At 36.0% G+C, this 19,366-nt stretch overlaps 2 protein-coding genes across 5 annotated transcripts in view; one reads left to right on the top strand and one right to left on the bottom strand.

The window, feature by feature from the left end:
* LOC124644621 (zinc finger protein 782-like) lies at positions 1-1,948 on the top strand. The gene has a single exon (XM_047184109.1). The coding sequence runs from the start codon at positions 272-274 to the stop codon at positions 821-823; it is 552 nt and encodes a 183-aa protein (XP_047040065.1). The 5' UTR covers positions 1-271; the 3' UTR covers positions 824-1,948.
* Positions 1,949-8,303: 6,355 nt separating this feature from the next.
* Positions 8,304-19,366, bottom strand: part of LOC124644400 (translational regulator orb2) — a 69,671-nt gene continuing 58,608 nt past the window's right edge. For 3 of the 4 annotated variants that reach the window (XM_047183722.1, XM_047183724.1, XM_047183725.1), the window contains exons 9-11: positions 19,184-19,288; positions 17,910-18,021; positions 8,304-16,355 (exon numbers count right to left, since the gene is read on the bottom strand). In XM_047183722.1, coding sequence (XP_047039678.1) covers positions 16,276-16,355; positions 17,910-18,021; positions 19,184-19,288 — 297 coding nt within the window. In that variant the 3' untranslated portion in view covers positions 8,304-16,275. The other variant, XM_047183723.1, reaches the window with a different exon arrangement.

The raw sequence follows: 19,366 nt of genomic DNA, 5'->3' as shown, positions 1-19,366 counted from the left end.
ACTCCAAACTTACGTTTTGACGTCCAGGATTGTGGTTACATCGAATTTAACAAAAATAATACTTAAAAATACTCAAATATTTACTAGTGTTACATAATTTATAATAGAAATAAACAGTGTCAAGCATTAAATACAGATATCGGTGTGGTTACAAGTATAAGGTGTTTGTGAGACAATTTTGTGCAAGTGTCTTTGCCTACGTGTAGATTTTACAAAATCTATTAAAAAACTGTCCAATTATAGTATGAAAGCTTGATAAATCGGCTTAGTTATGAATAAAAAACCAGTGAGAACCGGCCCCAGGATCAGGATAACGAGACCCGCATTAAAATCACGAAAACTCGACGACCCCGTTGCTATATTCGACGATCGAAAATATATCTATTCCTGTCAGTATTGTCGGTTGAAGTTTACACAAAACAGTCAGTATTTTCGCCACATGACTTCAAACCACGAGATACAGCAGAAAGCAGCGACCTTCGAGTGCAATGACTGTCAAATTGTGTTCAGTAAGAAGAGTAACTTGGATCTGCATTGTCAAACGCATCATCAGATAAAGAGTAAGTCGAAATGCGAGAGTTGCGCTATTACGTTCAAGTCCCGCTACTGTTTGCGTCGACATTTGAAACTGAAGCAGATTCTGCAAGAAAATTCGTGCTTTAAGTGTCAGAAAAAGTTTACAAGCAAAGAGGGTTTAGCCAAACATGTGAAAAATAAACATACTTTTAAAAATGTGACGTTTCAATGTGATCTATGCTCTCTAAAGTTTAAGGCAGAGGAATCTCTACGCAGCCATTTAGGACGCATTCACAAAAAATTATGATTTTATAGAAAATTTTTGTTAGTTTAAGGTTTCATTATGAGTACTTCGAGAGATTAAAAACTAGTAAATAATTGTAGATTATTGTGTATAAAGTAATTCTTAAGTTATTTTCTATTGATTTCTTATTACGTTATGTCTGTGCTGGTTAAACAACTACAGTTTTGGGTGGTTCATATAACATGTGTTGTGTGACAGATAAATATATGTAAAATGTTTCTTAGTAACCAAAATTTACTGTTGACTTCTGGAAGCCCATGTATTAAAGTTTAATATACAGGTTTAATGTACAACAATACTAAAAGCACATATAATATTTGAAAACATTTGTTTCGAGAATTGCAATGTTTAGGATTTGCAATAATATTTTCAATCATGTTAAATATTTAATTTAACAATTTTTGTAACTCAAGATGTGTGCAAGGGAATACGTAATAAAATCATAGATTTAGGACCCTGCTACTATTTAATAGATTGGCAATGCATGACACAGATCCATAAATATTGACTCCAAAACATGAAATAGGGGCCTGTAGCAGCCCTGTATGTAGCAAATGCAAATGCTTAAAAAAAACAACAATATTTTGAAAAATTATTTGAATGCTATATGAAAAAAAAAAACACATAATATACCAATTTTTAAGTTGAGGAAAGCAGCACATTTTTACTCTCGCATAAAAAAGTCTCTCAACTAGTATATTTCATTTTTGGAAAAATTTTCACTAAAATCACTGGATTGCCAATTTACATATTATTCTATATCTATAAATAATACCAATATGTGCCTTCATTAATACTGAAATTCATATATAGGTATCTACTTATTACCAACATTGTATATAAAACTTTGTTTGTATTTCTAAGACAGCAAAGAGCAATAATTATTGGATTTATTTAGAACATAAGACTAAAGCTATTAATAATAGAATTTAACTTAACTAGTTTTACATAAAGCTTCCATAATATTCCTTAATTTATAGGTATTAAAATATATATGTTTTACAGAATAGTTTACAAGTTTGTCTACACAAAAAAAAGTTATCAGTCCCTTGCACATATTTTGATCTTAAAGTTGCTTTTAATTTATTTCCCAAAATAGACAAATAAAAAATGTTTGAGCTCTCTGTCTATTTCAGTTTGGTCGACGACGGGTACGAATCTTGAGCTCCGACCTTCACCGCGCAGGTGATTTATTGGGTCCCTTTTGTGGTATGAAGTGAGGCGCGGGGGCGGGGTAAAGCGGTGATTGGCCCGCAGCGTATCGAGCCATAGCCGTCACTCGGGATTAGTTCTTTGCTAATAAATCACTTGCGCAGATGTAGGTCAGAGCTCAAGACTCGTGCCGATAACTATAGATAAGTGTTTGTTAACTCCTATCTGTAAGGCATTTCTATAAAAAAATAAATTATAATCTCCTATTCTGAAAGTGAAATAGTAAAAAATCGTATTTTTGCCAAATTGCCAACCTTTTTTAGAAAAATTTTCGATTTCATAATGTCGGCTTTACCAAGGCATATTTGTATTAAGTTTTATGTGAATATTAAGCTAGTAACTTAACCTTTTTATATTTATTTTTGTTAGTACTTAAATGTAAGATTTTATTATGTTTAACATTAATTTATTTCATTTTAATTCGGAAGCAGCTTTTACGGCTTCAACATAGCAAAATTGGTAAATAATTTCTTTAGACCTCACATAAGATGTATTTTTTTTAATGTCTTACCTTAGATAACTTTCATGCCTAATGTCAGAGCTTAACCCAGGTAAAACAAAAACATTTCATAGGTATTTGAATTTCTGTCTACCAGTTGAAGCCTGTTATTGAAAATATTAAAATTGTAAGATCAAAACATAATATTGTTAACTTCATAGAGAAACAAATGCCTAGCTTGATTCCTTGAAAAAAGAATTCAGCAATTTTTTGTTAGAATATGCACTAGGAATTGATAGCTAAACTAATTTTACTTTTTTTTAAGACAATCATCACAAAACTAAAATATTTATTTAATTGAAACTGCTTGTTATATGTACACAGAGACCACAGGGTGTAGATAAAAGAATAAAATCAATTAAACTTGGGCAGGAACAAAACGGGTGAGCGGGGGACGAGAAACGTTACAGTATTTACCCTTATACACCTTCTTTGACCCGATCATTTTTTGTAACACCAAAAATCGTTGACAGATGCCTCTGGGAACCCTAACGCCTCGTTAGTTCACTATAGTTCGGCCATTCAGAGAATGCGTTCCTGACACGTCGCGATTGAACTGACGACGTAACTACATTCATTGATTATTGATATAATAATGTTGTTTTAATGCTCCTCAATTGTTAAAACGGTAAACAACCAGCAAAAATATTTTTATCGTAACTGCAACGCCATTGCAAAGTTACGTCGTCAGTTCAATCGCGACGTGTCAGGAACGCATTCTCTGAATGGCCGAACTATAGTAACTGATCGTTTTGGTCATGCCCACCGTACGAATTTGACCTAGCTAGAAGAAGGCGCCTACATGCATTAAGGCATCTCCGCTTATCTTCCTTACTCCGTGGGAAGGTATTTTTCTAACTGATTGAAACAAGGAAGTTAAAATTGTTAAAGCTTTCAAGGGCGCCCTGTGTATTTCAGTTAAGATACCCTACACCTTGTTCCTATTGTATATGTTATTAGTTTTCACTCGAAATGAAACACACAGTATTTATTTTATTTCTACTAAGTGGTATGATATAATACTTAGGATATTTTCTGTTTACTTTTTATTAAATAATCTCAGAACAATTTGCTGTATTTCATTGTATACTGTTTAGCCTGGCCTAGTGGTACCTAGAAGCAAAGCACTTGTCTTTCATGTATGAGTGTGTGTGGTTCGACTAAGGCTGCCATCTCGAATTTCGCCAAACCCGGACAAACATTAAAAACCCGGACATTTGGCGTAAATCGCATTTTTTAAACCGAACGAGTACGATTTTTTTAAAAAAATAATACCTAATTTGTAATCCATTTACGATTAACATGTACTTAAATTAAATGAGAGCTTCTTTACATGAAAAAAACAAGTCCGGGGAAAACCCGGACACTTCTTGAAACCCCGCCCGGACGGTCTCCAAACGAGGACAAATCCGGGGAAACCCGGACGGATGGCAGCCCTAGGTTCGACACAATAATTTTAACTGCCTCGTTGGTCTAGTTGTCGCATAGTCTAACTGCTGTAGTCGAGGTCTCGGCCAGACTAGGGTTCGACTCCCGGGTTGGGCCGAAATCACTTTGTGGTTTTAGAAATTTTCACAAAAGGAGCCCAGTCTGGAAGCTGGTGATTGATGACAAGGGTGACGTGTCTCCGGTGGTGTCGAATTGTTGACCCATTGGACTAAGAAAGTGAAGGAATACTGGGTGCATCTGTGTGCGAAAATACTTGCCACTACAATATCACCTGTGCAGCTAGCTGATCTCCTTATAATGAGTACAGCCGTGGTCAGCCGCTTTGGCCGATAATCGGCCAGGAGAACACTGAACACATCATGGAAGGAAAAGGAATGAAAATGAAAACCCAAATCTTGTAATCTGTCCTTTATTTTTCTAACACTTGCTCAAGCAGATTTACAAAAGGATAATATTATTGTAAGTACAACTCTTCTACTTTTGTACTATACCACATAGCATCTCTGACTGAATACCTAACTGACAAAAACTACAAGTAAGTAGGTAAGATAAAAATAAATAAATAAGCCTTTAGAAGGGTCTACCCATACACTAAATGCCTTGTACTTTAACTAAAACATCATCATCATCATCTCAGCCATAGGACGTCCACTGCTGAACATAGGCCTCCCCCTTAGATCTCCACAGATAGCTGTTGGAGGCAACCTGCATCCAGCGTCTTCCGGCAACAACATAAAACCCATCAATCCTGATGAAAAATAAATTATAATCAAATTAAAGGAACTTTTTGATGATTGCAGAATCAAAATAATTTACTTATCAATTAAAGAGATTCAGGACACATTGGTTATAAAAAGCTGTGTTCACACACACAGTTGACTCTTAGCTTTGAGCTACTAAACACACAAATTGCAGAATTTGTCATCATTATTCTCAAAGTGTATAACAATCATTCTTTAAAGAAAATATTACAACTGGTAGTAGGAAATACAAATACAAAATGGATTTTTGCCCTTATACCTAAGTTAGAATTCAATATAAGGTGTGATCTTATTGATTGTGGTAGCATATACCTTAAAGTATTTTTCGTTATCCTTGTTCAACTTCTTAAAATTCAAATATGATCTGATATATTGTTATACTAGTGACCCGTTCCGGCTTCGCACGGGACAAGAGTATTTCCCTACTATTTAATATATGTTATTATACATATAAACCTTCCTCTTTAATCACTCTATCTATTGAAAAATACCGCATCAAAATCCGTTGTGTAGTTTTGAAGATTAAAGCGTACAAAGGGACATAGGGACAGAAAAAGCGACTTTGTTTTATACTTTGTAGGGATTTTGCATTAAATTGTTTAATGGATAATATTAAAATTTAAATTGTAAGAACTCTCAGAGTTAAAATGTTGAATACTACTTTGAGGTATATTATTGCCACAAACAAAAAGATCATGCCTCATATTGAATTTTAACTTAGGTAAAACATCAGAAAACTATTTTGATATCTGAATTTAATGCTACCAGTTGAAGCATTCACATTAATTTAATATTTTCACAGTTACAAAAGACATCTTATGAACTGCTTATAAGTACAATCAATAAATTACAACTTCTCCATTACTGGAGACTAAACAACATCAGCCGATTTAACAAGTTTTCCATTCAGAAATCCCATTTTATGTTTCTCCCGCACATGTCTGACAACATGGTCCTTTCTTTTGTACGACTGTCTGCAAACTGGGCATTCAATTAATAGCTTCATATGTTGAGACTTCACGTGCCTGAGCATATGATCACGTCTCTTAAATGTAGTCTCACAATGCGGACATAAGTGTCTATCCGTCGAAACGTGCGTAAATTCGTGTTTTTCCAAATCTGTTAGTGTTCCACATTCAAAACTACAGTCTCTACAGCGAAACACCTCTGTAGTCGTTGAATGTTTTCTTTGTATATGTTTCAGTAGAATATCTTGTCGTTTACAGTCTTTGCTGCATACAGGGCAAATACAGTATTTTTGGTTGTTATGAAGACTGTGTATATGCCGCTTCAAATGGTCTTGCCTCCGGAAAGTCGCGTCGCAATGGTTGCAGGATAGAGCCTTCTTCTTGCCGTGTAATTCAACGTTGTGGTGCTCATACTCAGTGGCGTCTACGAAGGGCAGGTTGCAGTGCTCGCAAAACAACGAATATTGTCCGCTGTCGGTGTTTCTGTTTTGAAATGTTTCACTCGGATTTTGAGATTCGCCGGTCGCGAATGGGTTTATACCATATTTCGTGCCTTCTGGCCCCTGGAATATGGCAGGCTGGTAATAATTTCCTTTATTTTCAACCATTACTTGTTGTTATTGAAGCCATATAGAACCGAAACCCATAAAAACTCACAACCAAACATCAAATTAGCGACGTTCCATTTTGTTATTTTTTACACAATAGATTCCTACCATCCTTCCTAAATACATGTCTCACTTACTCTCTCAAGAATACGATATGTCTTTCTCTGTCTTAAAGCTTCTCTGGGTGGGTATATGTATATGTTTTGGAACGCAACCCCGCATTAATCAATGACAGCTCTGACACTGACAGTTGTGTGTTGCTAACATAATCGTGCTCAAAAACTACTTTTGTTTTTTTTTTTTCAACTCGCGGATTACTCGTACATCGCCGAGGTATCCGTTGTGGCGCATGCCTAAGGTACTACTTTCTCAAAAACTCAAGCACTCCATGTAGTAGTTGTATTAGCTATTAAAAATGTTGTAATTCTGAATAAATAAAGATCCGGAGCGTACTCGCAACCGTTTCGTGCGTTAATGAGATACTAGGCGCCAATACATTGCCAGCACTATGGACTAGCGCGCGAACTCTCGACAGAATCGCTACGAATCGCTCCTTCTGGGCTAGTACAAAAAGTTTTATTTTGACACGTACTTTTTTACTAGTCCGTGTTTATTGTAGATTGAATAAGTAGGTAGTATTTTGCGCGTACTCCTCGTCTTACCATCACGAGAGAGAAGGAATATCATTTCCTGCTCCTCCTATGGATTAAAATTTTAATGTACCATCCATCATGCATGACCAAATATGTCAGGTTCTACCATAGACATAATATTAGTAAACAGGACTGCGCATATTAACCCAAAAAACGAGCCGAGTGAAATAGTTAGTACGGAGGCTGTCTGTCCCTTTCTAATAGGGTGACTATGAGATTAAGCTATGTGAGACAAATCCGAATTTGCTAAGATTATTAAACACAGATTAGTATTGAAGTTTTAACTTACGCAGTTTGTGACCTTAAGATACTAATAAAGGCTTTTAATAATTAGCGGAAATTAGCAGTATAAAAGCAGGAAGATTCGAAGTGAAGACTGTTTTTTTTGTATTTCTACTTCATATATAGACTGCTGAGCCATTTATGTCGCCTTTCTTCATTTTTTGGGAAGCTATAACAATAGTACAACAGTTTTAAAATCCATCACCTATATTTTGACTCGTTACAAGAATTCATGGGCACCCTAGTTGTTTGGTTTACGAAAATGTTATTATTAGCTAACCCCGAACGATATATTGCAACCACCATAGGATTCACTTTTGCAAGTAGAAACGCAACACTTTTTCACCATTTTAATAGTTTAAATTGATTTAATACAAAAAAAATATAAACAAAATTTTAAATGCTGATTACGCGCCAAGAATGTTCAGGGTTACCGCTAGAAAATAAAAAAAAGCAAAATAAAAATTTATGTTGTTTATGTTTTAATAATAAATACGAATAAATTAATGCGATTGTTATTAATTTGTTGACTTACAATTGTTAAAATAAGATAAAAATATAAGTGATTCAATTGTTTTTGGGAAGACAAAACTTTTGATCACAACATTTTTTTATGCTGGCAAGGTGTTAGAAAGAGACAAACAGCCTCCGTTCGAACTATCCCTCTCGGCTCGGATTTGCCTCTGTGTATTATGCAACCAATTTAGTACCTTATTGCGTTAGAATAGAGTTCATTTTCGTAAATATATATTTTGAGCGTGCGCAATCTTGTTTAGTAATATTATATCTATGGGTTCTACTGACATTTTCTTATTATGGTAAGTATACTGTAGTGGTATTATTAGATTTGTCAGTATTGTTGTTATTTCGTGTAATTATGCATTTTTTTTGCCAGTTTGTGTACCTCCATATACTAGGTACATCCCCATGATCAGTTTCATAGGTGTACCATTCATAATACCTACGTCGTATTGCTGACCAGGCCATGCTTCAAAAGTTGAGTTGAGCTAAAATTTTGTTTTCATAAAGGTTAAAAAATAAAACAAGCAGGTAAAGATTTAATATTGGACTAATATTTAGTAAAATACCATATTATATTAATAAAATTCATATAAAAATTCAAGTATTTCAGTTTTTAAACAATACCTACTGGCCTATTGGGGACCTGAGGGCGCATATTGAATACATAAAATTTATTTTAAATCTCACGGTAGCTTGTGACTTCTATTTATACACGAACTTTTACAGATTTATATAATAAACAAAAATTAAGTACTTATATAATACCAATACTGAATACATAACAATAAACTACTTGTATAATCATAATAGTTGTAATACATTTGAGTGATATTTTCAACAAAATACTTATATAAACACAAATAGGTATACAATATATTATAGTTAGGAACATTACAATCGTGTCAAAACATTCTGACTACCGTCAGATTGTAAAATATTCTTCCTCACCGTAGTCCCCAATAAGCGTAACACTAAGTAATACTATCAAACAACAAAATAAAATAAAAAAAACACTCTTAAAATAAGGAAAAACGCAGGTAAATCCAAAACTACTTATCTACAATAATTATGTAGTTTTTACATAAATACAAATATATAAAAAATCGTAATACATTTTAATAAGAATTAAAAATTAAAAAGGAAAACAATAAAGCTCCGTTTTTCAGAAATTTGAATCTAATTTGCAATATTAAAACAGATTTTTTTACATTTTTCTATTTATTCCAAGTTAAATATACATAAATATACCTTATTTTACGGCCAACGTGCAAAAACTTTATATTCGCTGAAAGCTTATACTAATCTGTGTAAAATTACCTATAATAGAAAAAAAAACTCGAAAAAAATACTGAAAAAATGTAACACTAACACTACTAGTGAATAAACCTAATAATCGATAAAAAAGTTATACAAAAAATTGGTAAAAAATAAATAGGAATAACATCAAAAATACATCAAAACAAGCGGGTGATTAAAAAAATGTTTACAAAAAAGCGATTTTTCACCGGAAATTAAGTAAAAAATAGGAATCAATTATGTCTTTTTGGTAGGTAACTTTGGGCCGCATACTGTCTTTGGTCGAAACTAGAAGGATGTAGCTAATAAAAATAATGTACTTACAAAAATAATCTGTGACACACTTGGGCTTGTATAAAACTGTGCTTTGCACAAAACTTCCAAGACATCACTACCTACTGCCACTACTCTCCTACTAGGTGTTATAGTAACCTCGTGCATGGGCGTAGGAGGTACGGTACGACTATTAAAGTATAGTGTCCAGAAAATCTCTTTCCTCAAGGCTTATTCATGGGAAAGCTGTAGGTATATGTTCTGCAAAGCACAGTCTCATCCCCGCAACAAATTCAAACAATTGCACTACCCCAGAAAGCAAACTACAATACAAACACAGAGCGAAAGTTTCAAATTCATTTTAATATCTCACAATAGTCGTAAAGTAAGTCACGGGCGTGAAACGAGACTAAGCGAGTGTCGAGGCCAACACAAGGGGCACGGGACGCAGTTTGGTGCCGTTGGAACTAATGTCGAGCGGCGGTGAAGGGTAATACGGAAGCAGTCGTACTGGGAATAAAGATGCTTAAAAATGGCCTGAAATTGTCTAAAACAGTGACAGGCGCTGACAAGTCACGCACGGATAGCATGCGATATACTTTGCCTGTCACCGTTTCCCGTATTCCCAACTTCACCGGCACTGCACAGTCATTTAGAAAATGTACTTAAGTCTAAAAAGAAAGCTTAAAAATTAATCTTAATTATTTCTCACTAAAGCTGTCACTAGGTATCGTAAAACGCTTACAGAAACACACATTAGACCCAAAGGCACCAAATAAAAAAGTTTGGCAAAAAAACTGTTTCAATTTCATATCAAGTATCAACAAAATTGATTTTATATAACAATGAATGAAACAACTGCATATAAAAATATATAAATCTTATTTTAAATCAATTTAAATTATAATGTGGCCTCGGAGATAGAACCGTCGCTGTGCATCGTAAAAATCTTAGGACGAAATAATTTCTACGAAATAGATAACATTCTGTGAGTGGTTTTTAGTAGAAACTTGGTATTTGTACGATGCCCAGAGACAAAATGCTGGAACACTCAAGTAATGCAAACGAGTGTCAATAAGATTTAAGTAAATACTAAGAGACTTCATATTTTACTCAAACTTATATTCTATATTTGTCTAAAATGAAGTCTCAGATATAAATGGTCAGATAAAGCTTCTAATCGTTTGACAAATACTCCAGTGTTCCAACAATTACCTGAACAAGAGACCACTGAATTCGAAAATATTATTTAAAAAAATAAATTTAGATCCACCGCAACTTTCGATATAGTTTAAATTATATAGTAAACAGTGAAAAAACACCTGAAGATAAAACGGTGCAATCATTTTTTATTATTTAAAAAACACAATAATATTGTCCTAGCAACGGTACAAGATATTAGGTACATTATTAGACTCAACTAGGTTAGTTTAAATTGCGCTACTCTTTGCTATTCTTTAATTTCACTAAAAACTCTAGCACAAGAATTTACAAAACTCACCCGGGCGATTCGGGCGACGCTAAGACGAAAAAATTTTTCCTAACTCTGTTCCGCCACCGACATAATCGTAAAAAACATTATTTTTTTGCGGATTTTCTTAAATTTTGTTTTCTCCTAACTCCTATTTACATGCATGTGAAGTGCGAAACTCACTCGGGAGTAACGTGGGGGACGATACACCGATCAACAACAACAATTCATTTATAAAGATACAAATTTCACGTCAAAAAATGTATAAGAATGACACCGCGACGCCCCCCTGCTGTGACCGCACGCAGTGATATGCAAACGACAAAATTACGATCTAAAATTAATGAGAACAGCACACCCGTCCATAGAAAAAACAGACAACGTACAAACGTGAACGAGGGCCGCTTAGCGACGGCGCCGACAAAACAACAACTACAAACTAGCGACTAAAGGTACGTGCGAGAATACCGTCGCCCCGCCTCAACAAACTAAACCACGCTCCAAATCAACTAAAAAATATTTTCATTTTCAAACGCTACATATGCCATCAAAAGTAGACGATTGCCCTGACATATTGCCACAATGACGCGGTGCACAAACAATCTATCAACCCTACAATTCAACTAACATTACCAACTACTGCTGAAGTCTGCCACACTCGAACTCGGCCGCGTCATTGTGTCAAAATCTCCACATAATAAGAAACTAAACGAGAGTCAAAACTATAATAATGCGAGGCGACATTAAGAACTACAACAGACAAGAGAAAACAGGTTATAAAAACCTCAAGAGAAAACAATAATAATAATAAAGAAGGGAGGGCGAATTGAAACTTTCCCCCGCGCAATATATTAATTCAACTAAATAGCAAAATTAGTTACTAAAAATCTGTCGCTTCCTACCAAATTGGTAAATAAGCGTACTGCTGCTGGCCACACAGTCATATTTTGTAAACTATTCTATCAATAAATGGGTAACAGATTCCTTGTGGGAGCTTCCAGCCTCGGAACTTCATGAGAATACTAGCCTTTTAGTGATGGATATACAGGCACATAGTTTACAATGGCCGGTGACCAGCGTAACATGACGGTACAGTCGTCATAAGCCCTAGGCGTAGTGCAAATCTAGCCCACCGCTCGCAGGCAGACCACATATCCCAAACACACCTCGGTTTAATACTAACACCAATTATTAAGTTTTTTTACCGCTGGGCATAACAGATCTTCAAGGTTCAGAGCTTTGAACGTAGTTTAAATATTGATCTGTTAATGGATTCGTTGCTTTCATAGCTCATTTAGATCTTTTCTTCGTATTATAGAGTCAATTGTCATGTTGAATAATAGTCATAGTAAAGTATTGATTAATATTTTTTATTTATTCCCGAACTAGTTGCCACCGCTACGCTCAAAGGATTATTTTGGCTTATCAACTTGAAGATCCGTTTTCATTATTTTTTTATAAAAAGTTCTAAACCCAAGCGATCACTACAACGTTGCGCGTTAAAGTAAAAAAATCACATCCGAATTCACATTATTTACGTTTTTTTATTATAAAAATACAAAAATACAAAATGGGACAGTGCGACCATACATTCAACCATCGCCCGCCAGACTAATTTCAACTAGGGGGGTGGGGGGTAGGGAGTACTAAACAATTTTACAAAAAAAAACCATTGAGCAATTTCATGAAAAAGAACCACCAAAAACATCGAACGAGTGTACGAAATTCACAAAGAAAAACATAAAAATAAATTTAGTCTAAACTCAACGCACCGATGCGACGCAGAATCAAAAGGCTACAAACAAAAATCAATTTTTCAAAAGTGTTGCCACAAAACCGTTGAAAAACTACCAAATTTGAAAATGCAGTAGAAAAACGAAAATCAGTCGACAAAAAATGAATTAATGATACAAAGTGCGCAAGTGAAAATGGTTCCTATATAAGGTGTTCGGGGCGATCAAGGCGTGTCTTTAAATATTTTTCTAGGAAACTTCTATTTTTTATTTAGAGAAATTGTATTCGCATTTGCTATTATGTATACTGAAACTATTAATTTACTAACAGATCTGAAATTCACCTAGAAATGGACGAAGAAACCAGATAATCTACAAAATGATTGATATATTTGGAAGTTACACCAGAGCGATATAACATGACCTGGCTCCACTTCATTTCTAGAATGAATTCCCATCGTTTATAAGAGATTTTCACACATTTGCGTGCGACTTTATAAATTCTGTACGCGCCGCGAAACTTTCTGTACCGAAATACTATACATACATATCTAAATACTAAGAAAAATATAATATTAATATTATTTTTCTTCAAATATTTTGTCTACATTAATTGATTAATACTTGAACATTCTTCATCGACATAAAAAGTTTCGCGACGCGCCTATATGGCAAATTTTTACTAAAATGCTTCTACTATTAATACAAATTGTACCTACTTAACGTTTAGTGGGGGCCAGTTTTACCCCGGCCACAATGATGAAGAATAAAAAATAGGGTATTTTTTGGAGTAAAACCGACCCGTATTTCGACCGAAACGCGAGCCAAACGGGGGAAACGACGATAATAATTTTGACTCGTCACAAGGAACAGTAAAACGACCCAATTTCGGAGGTCCATCAGACCTCCAATATTCGAGCTACGTCGGGAGGGGTACACCGAACTCATACGCCACAACAAGGCACTATCAAGCCTCATGATAATTTTCGAAAAAAGGTACCACACAACACGAAAAACCGCATCGAAATCATGAAAAAAATTATCAAAAAATCCGCGCAAGTCTTTTTACTACAGTCTATTTTATTTCCGTGGTCTTTCGGGATACGTTATCTAACTCCACACAGTGTGTATCCGTTGTTAATTTTAAGATTTAAGTACACGTTATACTGAAAAGATATCGAAAATTTTGAGTTCAAATTCTGCTACACTCAATTTGAGATGCATTTTAATCAGGTCTCTAAGAAGATTCATTGGACCTGTAGCAGTTCGTAAACCAGATATATATAAAATGGCATCTCCGCTTGTAAATGCGATCAAAAACAAAGTGTACAGAACCAACTGTGTAGAAACATATTGAAATTCGTAAGCGTTTCTATACGTTGAACCGTGACCCAGAATAAACTACCGAACTTTGAGCCATTGCTTACAACTTTCAATAATGAACGGTGTTCCACAAGGCACAATGTAAGTCCAGTCTGCCAGGAATTTTAATCTGTCTTCCCTCCAACACAAACAATTTCAAAACGTTTCGAGTTCAATAGTTATGTGAATAATTTAATCTCGCGCGATTGATCCGTGAGGACGTTTCACGACATAAATTAAACATCGGTGTTTAAAAGCGTTTACTGCTATTGAGGCGAATATACTTTAGTTAGGTGGTGAACTATATCAATATGGCAATATAGAGACTGGAGCCAGGCTCACAAATTTATTAGTTAGATGTTGTAGCTAAAATATATTTGCTTCGGGCAGTAAACACAGTCACATCTCCACAAAAAATGTATTCCATCTCAATCCCAAGTGAACGAGCGCGAAGGCAAAAATTGTGAAACCTTCCTATTTACACTAGGTTTAATAAGGTTAATATAATCTTAAATAGTTTCAAACAGACCTACTAGCGGCCCTGGCTGCAACAAACTAAACGCCGCTAGTATGTGCCGATAATTAAATACTATGCTACCATCTATTGCACTACCCCGGCGAATTCAAAAAAATAGTTTTTTTTTTCAATATATTACTTTTTAACGCTAAAAATAAAACGTGGGGACCGTCGAGCGCGAACTTTAGTCAGGTAGCTGGGACTCGAGTCGTGTGAATGTGCCACAGAAAGCCGGACTCGGACAGACTTACCAAACCTTTGAACTTCAAACTACTCTAAATCTCATGAACACTCAATTCTCCTAACAAGACAGGACTGGACGAGTTCGCCGCACTCGCATCCCCACCACTTGCAGAGCAAGACTACAGCCAAATTGGTAACCGTTTTGTTAAGTTTGTACTAAAAACGTGTCCCTACCGCCTCCCTTTGTCGAAATCAAAACGAGCCCAATAGTTAATCCTTTAGGTGTCCACGTTCGAAAGCGGGATGAGTACACAAGAGAACAGACCCCCTGGCGTCACTCGTGCGTTGCAATGACAAGTCTCGTAAGGTTAATATTACAATTCATACAGGACTCAAACAGGGAATGATTGGAAAAAGCACAAACCTTGTCAATGGCAACGTTCAAGTAATAAATGTGAAAATCGTTTGAAACGCGTCATCCGCAACACGAACGGGACAATAAGACAACCGCAACAATATCCAAGTCGAGAATTCTAATTCAATAGTAAAAACAAAGGAAAAATATGAGGAAATTGTCTCTAGCTACACAGGTACAGTTATTTTCAAAAAATTAGACATTTCACTTATGTCTTACGCTTAGTATCTTACGATAAGTGAGCGTACACAAATGCGACTGTCGTGCGACGAGCCGCGATTGCGTCACCTCGTGACCTTACCTATCCACAAATGACAACGGACATCTAGCTAAGTTTTGGATACATATTTTGCTTAAATCGAATCTTTTTCGTCAACAAACCCGGTTTTGCGAAAATTCTACCAATGTAGCAGATTTTTTATAAACTGGCAATATTTGTAGCTTTATTACGTGTCATAGTCCAACTAATTGCTCTTACTAGACTTAAATTACAGCTTTTCTTGTTTAAAGTAATTATCTACCTATTTCTAATGTAACACAATATCCTAATAGCACTTAAAGAAAATCTTGGTGTATTCAAGCCACGTAATAAAGTTACCAATATTTAAAAATGGCGGAATCCCGCCAAAACGAGTCAGTTGAATCGACGCCTTGTACTTCCATTCTATAATATTTTTCTTAACATTAAACATTGGATAATGTTGCAATTTTTATTTGCTAGGCGCCAATGGCGAAGTTTGCAAAATCAGAGGTATGTGGCCAATGATTATCGACTAGAAAAATCGATTACTTTGCAATCGAATGTTATATCGTTTTCGGACCATTTATCGTATATGTTGCAGTCGGACTTTAAGGACAGTATCGAGTCGAATATTCACACTAATATAATCAAAAAATTAGTTACCTACTAAATTGCTTCTATTTTATAGCACTTACAATAATCGTCAGCCGCAACACATTCGATAAACTCATCGAACAATCGATTATTCCCGAATCGATTCCAAAGACCACGAGTCGCGACGAATGTCCGTTTAGCTGAGCAGTCAATCCCCCACACTGGCGGTGTGACCAGTCCAGTGTGAAAAATGGTGTTGCCATCATAAAAAAATCCTAGCCGGTTGGTGCAAATTGTCTGAAAAACTAGTCTAAATAATGATAGGTATACCTTCACGCCTGGTTTTTAAGGCAGGAGAACTCGAAGTGGTTATTACTAGATACCGCACTAGACAGCCAGCAGTCCGGTAGACGCGGCTAGAATAGCCTGGCGGCGGCCGCGGGTTTGGGCAAAGATGGGTGCGCAGCCTGCTGCTTGCTGCTGCCTAGTGCGTTATCTGCCAAAGTGCAGTCAGATATATTTATTTGAACACTTTATATAACAATCACTCAGTATGGTAACGCTGCCAAACGAGGGAACTCACACAGACATACAAACATGGATTTTACTTTCCCTAACCATAACATGACTACTGACAAAAGTGCAGAGAGATGAAGACAGTTCTTCTCTTTTCCAATTTATTTTTCCCGATTATTAAAAATCTCAAAGGTAGTCAATCTCCATGCTCAGTCCATCTCTCTGCATTTCTTAGTTAGCGTTGACAAGGCAAAGTCAATGTTACCAGCAACAAAAACAAGGTGTTGCATACTACAGTGTTGCCAGTATATTAGACTAGTTTTTACCATTCCATACTATATCCCGGTGTGTGAATTGGGCAGATATTGTTTGCAAAGGTGAATTATTTTCGTTGGTGGATAATATTTCATCTTTGCAACGAGACTGCGGCGTGGGAGGTATATTGAAGCCAGGTTACTCAGAACGGGGATTATTAAAGAATTTTTTATTTTTAATCATGAAAACATCTGCTGGGCTTAAAATAAAATCTTTGGTTAAAACATTTTATGTGAATATTTTTAGGTATATTTCCACAAGTCGCGTAACAAAATTACACGAAGTAACACCGACTTCTAGCAGTTTTTTAAAAACCTAAATGGCAAAATTATCAATGAGGCAAACACCCCAAATACAAATCAATTTTCTGCAAGGGAACATAACACCACTCAAAAATAAAGAATTGATTTGGGGAGACCAGTTTCACCCCACGTAAAATCTACCATTTTAGTAGTTTTTAGAATCTCCCCGTTCTTTGAAACCGTGGCTCTTGTTAGTACAGGTATTCAAGTACTGTCCGTTAGAGTACAACACGTTAGGGTCCGCGGAAAAGGCGCGGCCGCTCCACTCTCTCACTAATTATACATTAATTAATCAACTAATACTGATTTGGTTTTCGGGTGACATTTTCGACCTCTGGTTGTTTTTGGGAACTAATCAATTTGATTTAGCAAGGATAGTAAAGCTGTCCAAGTTTCTGTACTAGGCTGTGAAGTTATGATAATCTCTTGCGGCATGTTTTAGACAAGGAGTCTAAAACACTAGTGCCATTTTGAAGTTCAGTAGACCCCCAAAGTATTGGAAAGTTGCCCAGAAGACCCCAAAGTATTACTAAGAAGTCTATAAGACCCCAAAGTTTTACTAAGGAGTCCAGAAGACCACAAAGTACTACTAATGAGTCATAAAACCCCAAAGTACTATCAAAAGAGTCCAAAAAACCCCAAAGTACTACAAAGGTCTCCAAAAAACCCCAAAGCACTACTCAAGCGTCCAGAAGACCCCAAAAGCACTACACTAAGGAGTCCAGAATACACCAAAATTCTACCAAGGAGTCTCAGAAACCCAAAATATCCCAAACTAAGAGCCCAAAACATCCCAAAACTTCTAACAAGGACCCCAAAAGAGTCTGTAACCCCCAAAAACAGAGTCCAGAAGGTCCCAAAAGTCCCCGTTTTCTTAAGGTTCGAGAGCGGAGCTATGTTAAACAGAGAGCACTAACACCAGCGGAAGGGCACGGCGCGCGGCCGGTCGGCGCCCTCCTTCACCAGCGGCTTGTGGAACTCGCGCCCCGGCCGCGAGTGGATCGTGGCCCAGCAGTGCTCGCAGTAGTACTGGAGACAATATTATGTTAAGTTAGCTTTTATGAAATTTTAAGAAAACATTGTCAAAGATAGTCAAGCTATAAGAAGGAGGACAAGACAATGTTAAGTTAGCTTTTATCACATTTTAAATATTGTCAAAGATATGTATAAGTTAGAGGAAGTTACTATAGTTATTTAAATGTTGGTAGGTATCTCGAATGCATAATTCTCAGAAATGTGTCCCTATCTAACGAAGCAAGTAAGGTTCGATACAAATTAATCTAGAAGTTATAAGTATATACTGCTATATATTAAAATATATATTATTAAGCTTTTTGGGGTTGGCAAATCATCAAATGAGAAATTAAATAACAGAGCTTCCGGCAGGAACACTGAAAAATCCAAATAGGGTCCTAAAAGGCCTCCTAGACTTGAATGCCATTTATTTTCATTTTATTATTGGTATTTATTATAGTTCGGCCATTCAGAGAATGCGTTCCTGACACGTCGCGATTGAACTGACGACGTAACTTTGCAATGGCGTTGCAGTTACGATAAAAATATTTTTGCTGGTTGTTTACCGTTTTAACAATTGAGGAGCATTAAAACAACATTATTATATCAATAATCAATGAATGTAGTTACGTCGTCAGTTCAATCGCGACGTGTCAGGAACGCATTCTCTGAATGGCCGAACTATAATAAAAAACATTTTTGAGGCTGTATGTGTGTATATTTGTAGTTGGATTTTGATGTAACTTGGTAGTAATATCCCTACTAATATTATAAATGCGAAAGTAACTCTGTCTGTCTGTTACGCTTTCACGTCTAAACTACTGAACTGATTTTAATCAAATTTGGTACAGAGATAGAGTTGACCTTGAGAAAGAACATAGGATAATTTTTTATGCCGGACTTTTGAAGAATTCTCTTGGAAATGCGATATAACCGTACCCTACGCGGGCGAAGCCACGGGCGGAAGCTAGTGCCCTATATTTGCTTTATTCATCGGCAAGGATATTGAGACCTTCACCTGCACAGAAGTGATTTATTGGTTTATTGCCATAAGTGTACAGCGCAAAGCGATCCCCACTCTTCCGCCGAGAGCTCATTGTCCGTGCCGATAACTATACGAGGATCTACATATTGTGACCAGAGCAATACTTGATACATAGTAGTAGTAGTTATGCACCTGCAGACAGGTGACGTTGGCGCAGAAGAAGGGCGCGAACTTGGAGCCGCAGCGCGCGCCGGCGCACTCGTCGCACATCTGGTCGTCCAGCACGTACGGCTTCACCTGGAACGTACACGTACAACTATTAATTAAAGAGCCAATGGATTAATCATATTTACATTTTAATCAAAAACTATTAAA

This window comes from Helicoverpa zea, chromosome 30 (assembly GCF_022581195.2).
Source record: "Helicoverpa zea isolate HzStark_Cry1AcR chromosome 30, ilHelZeax1.1, whole genome shotgun sequence".
NCBI lineage: Eukaryota > Metazoa > Arthropoda > Insecta > Lepidoptera > Noctuidae > Helicoverpa > Helicoverpa zea.
The sequence above is the reverse complement of the archived record's forward strand: the minus strand, read 5'-3'. Positions and strand labels throughout refer to the sequence as shown.

Coding starts and splice junctions, on each gene's coding strand:
- LOC124644621 (XM_047184109.1), top strand. CDS start 272: ATGAATAAAAAACCAGTGAGAACCGGCCCCAGGATCAGGATAACGAGA.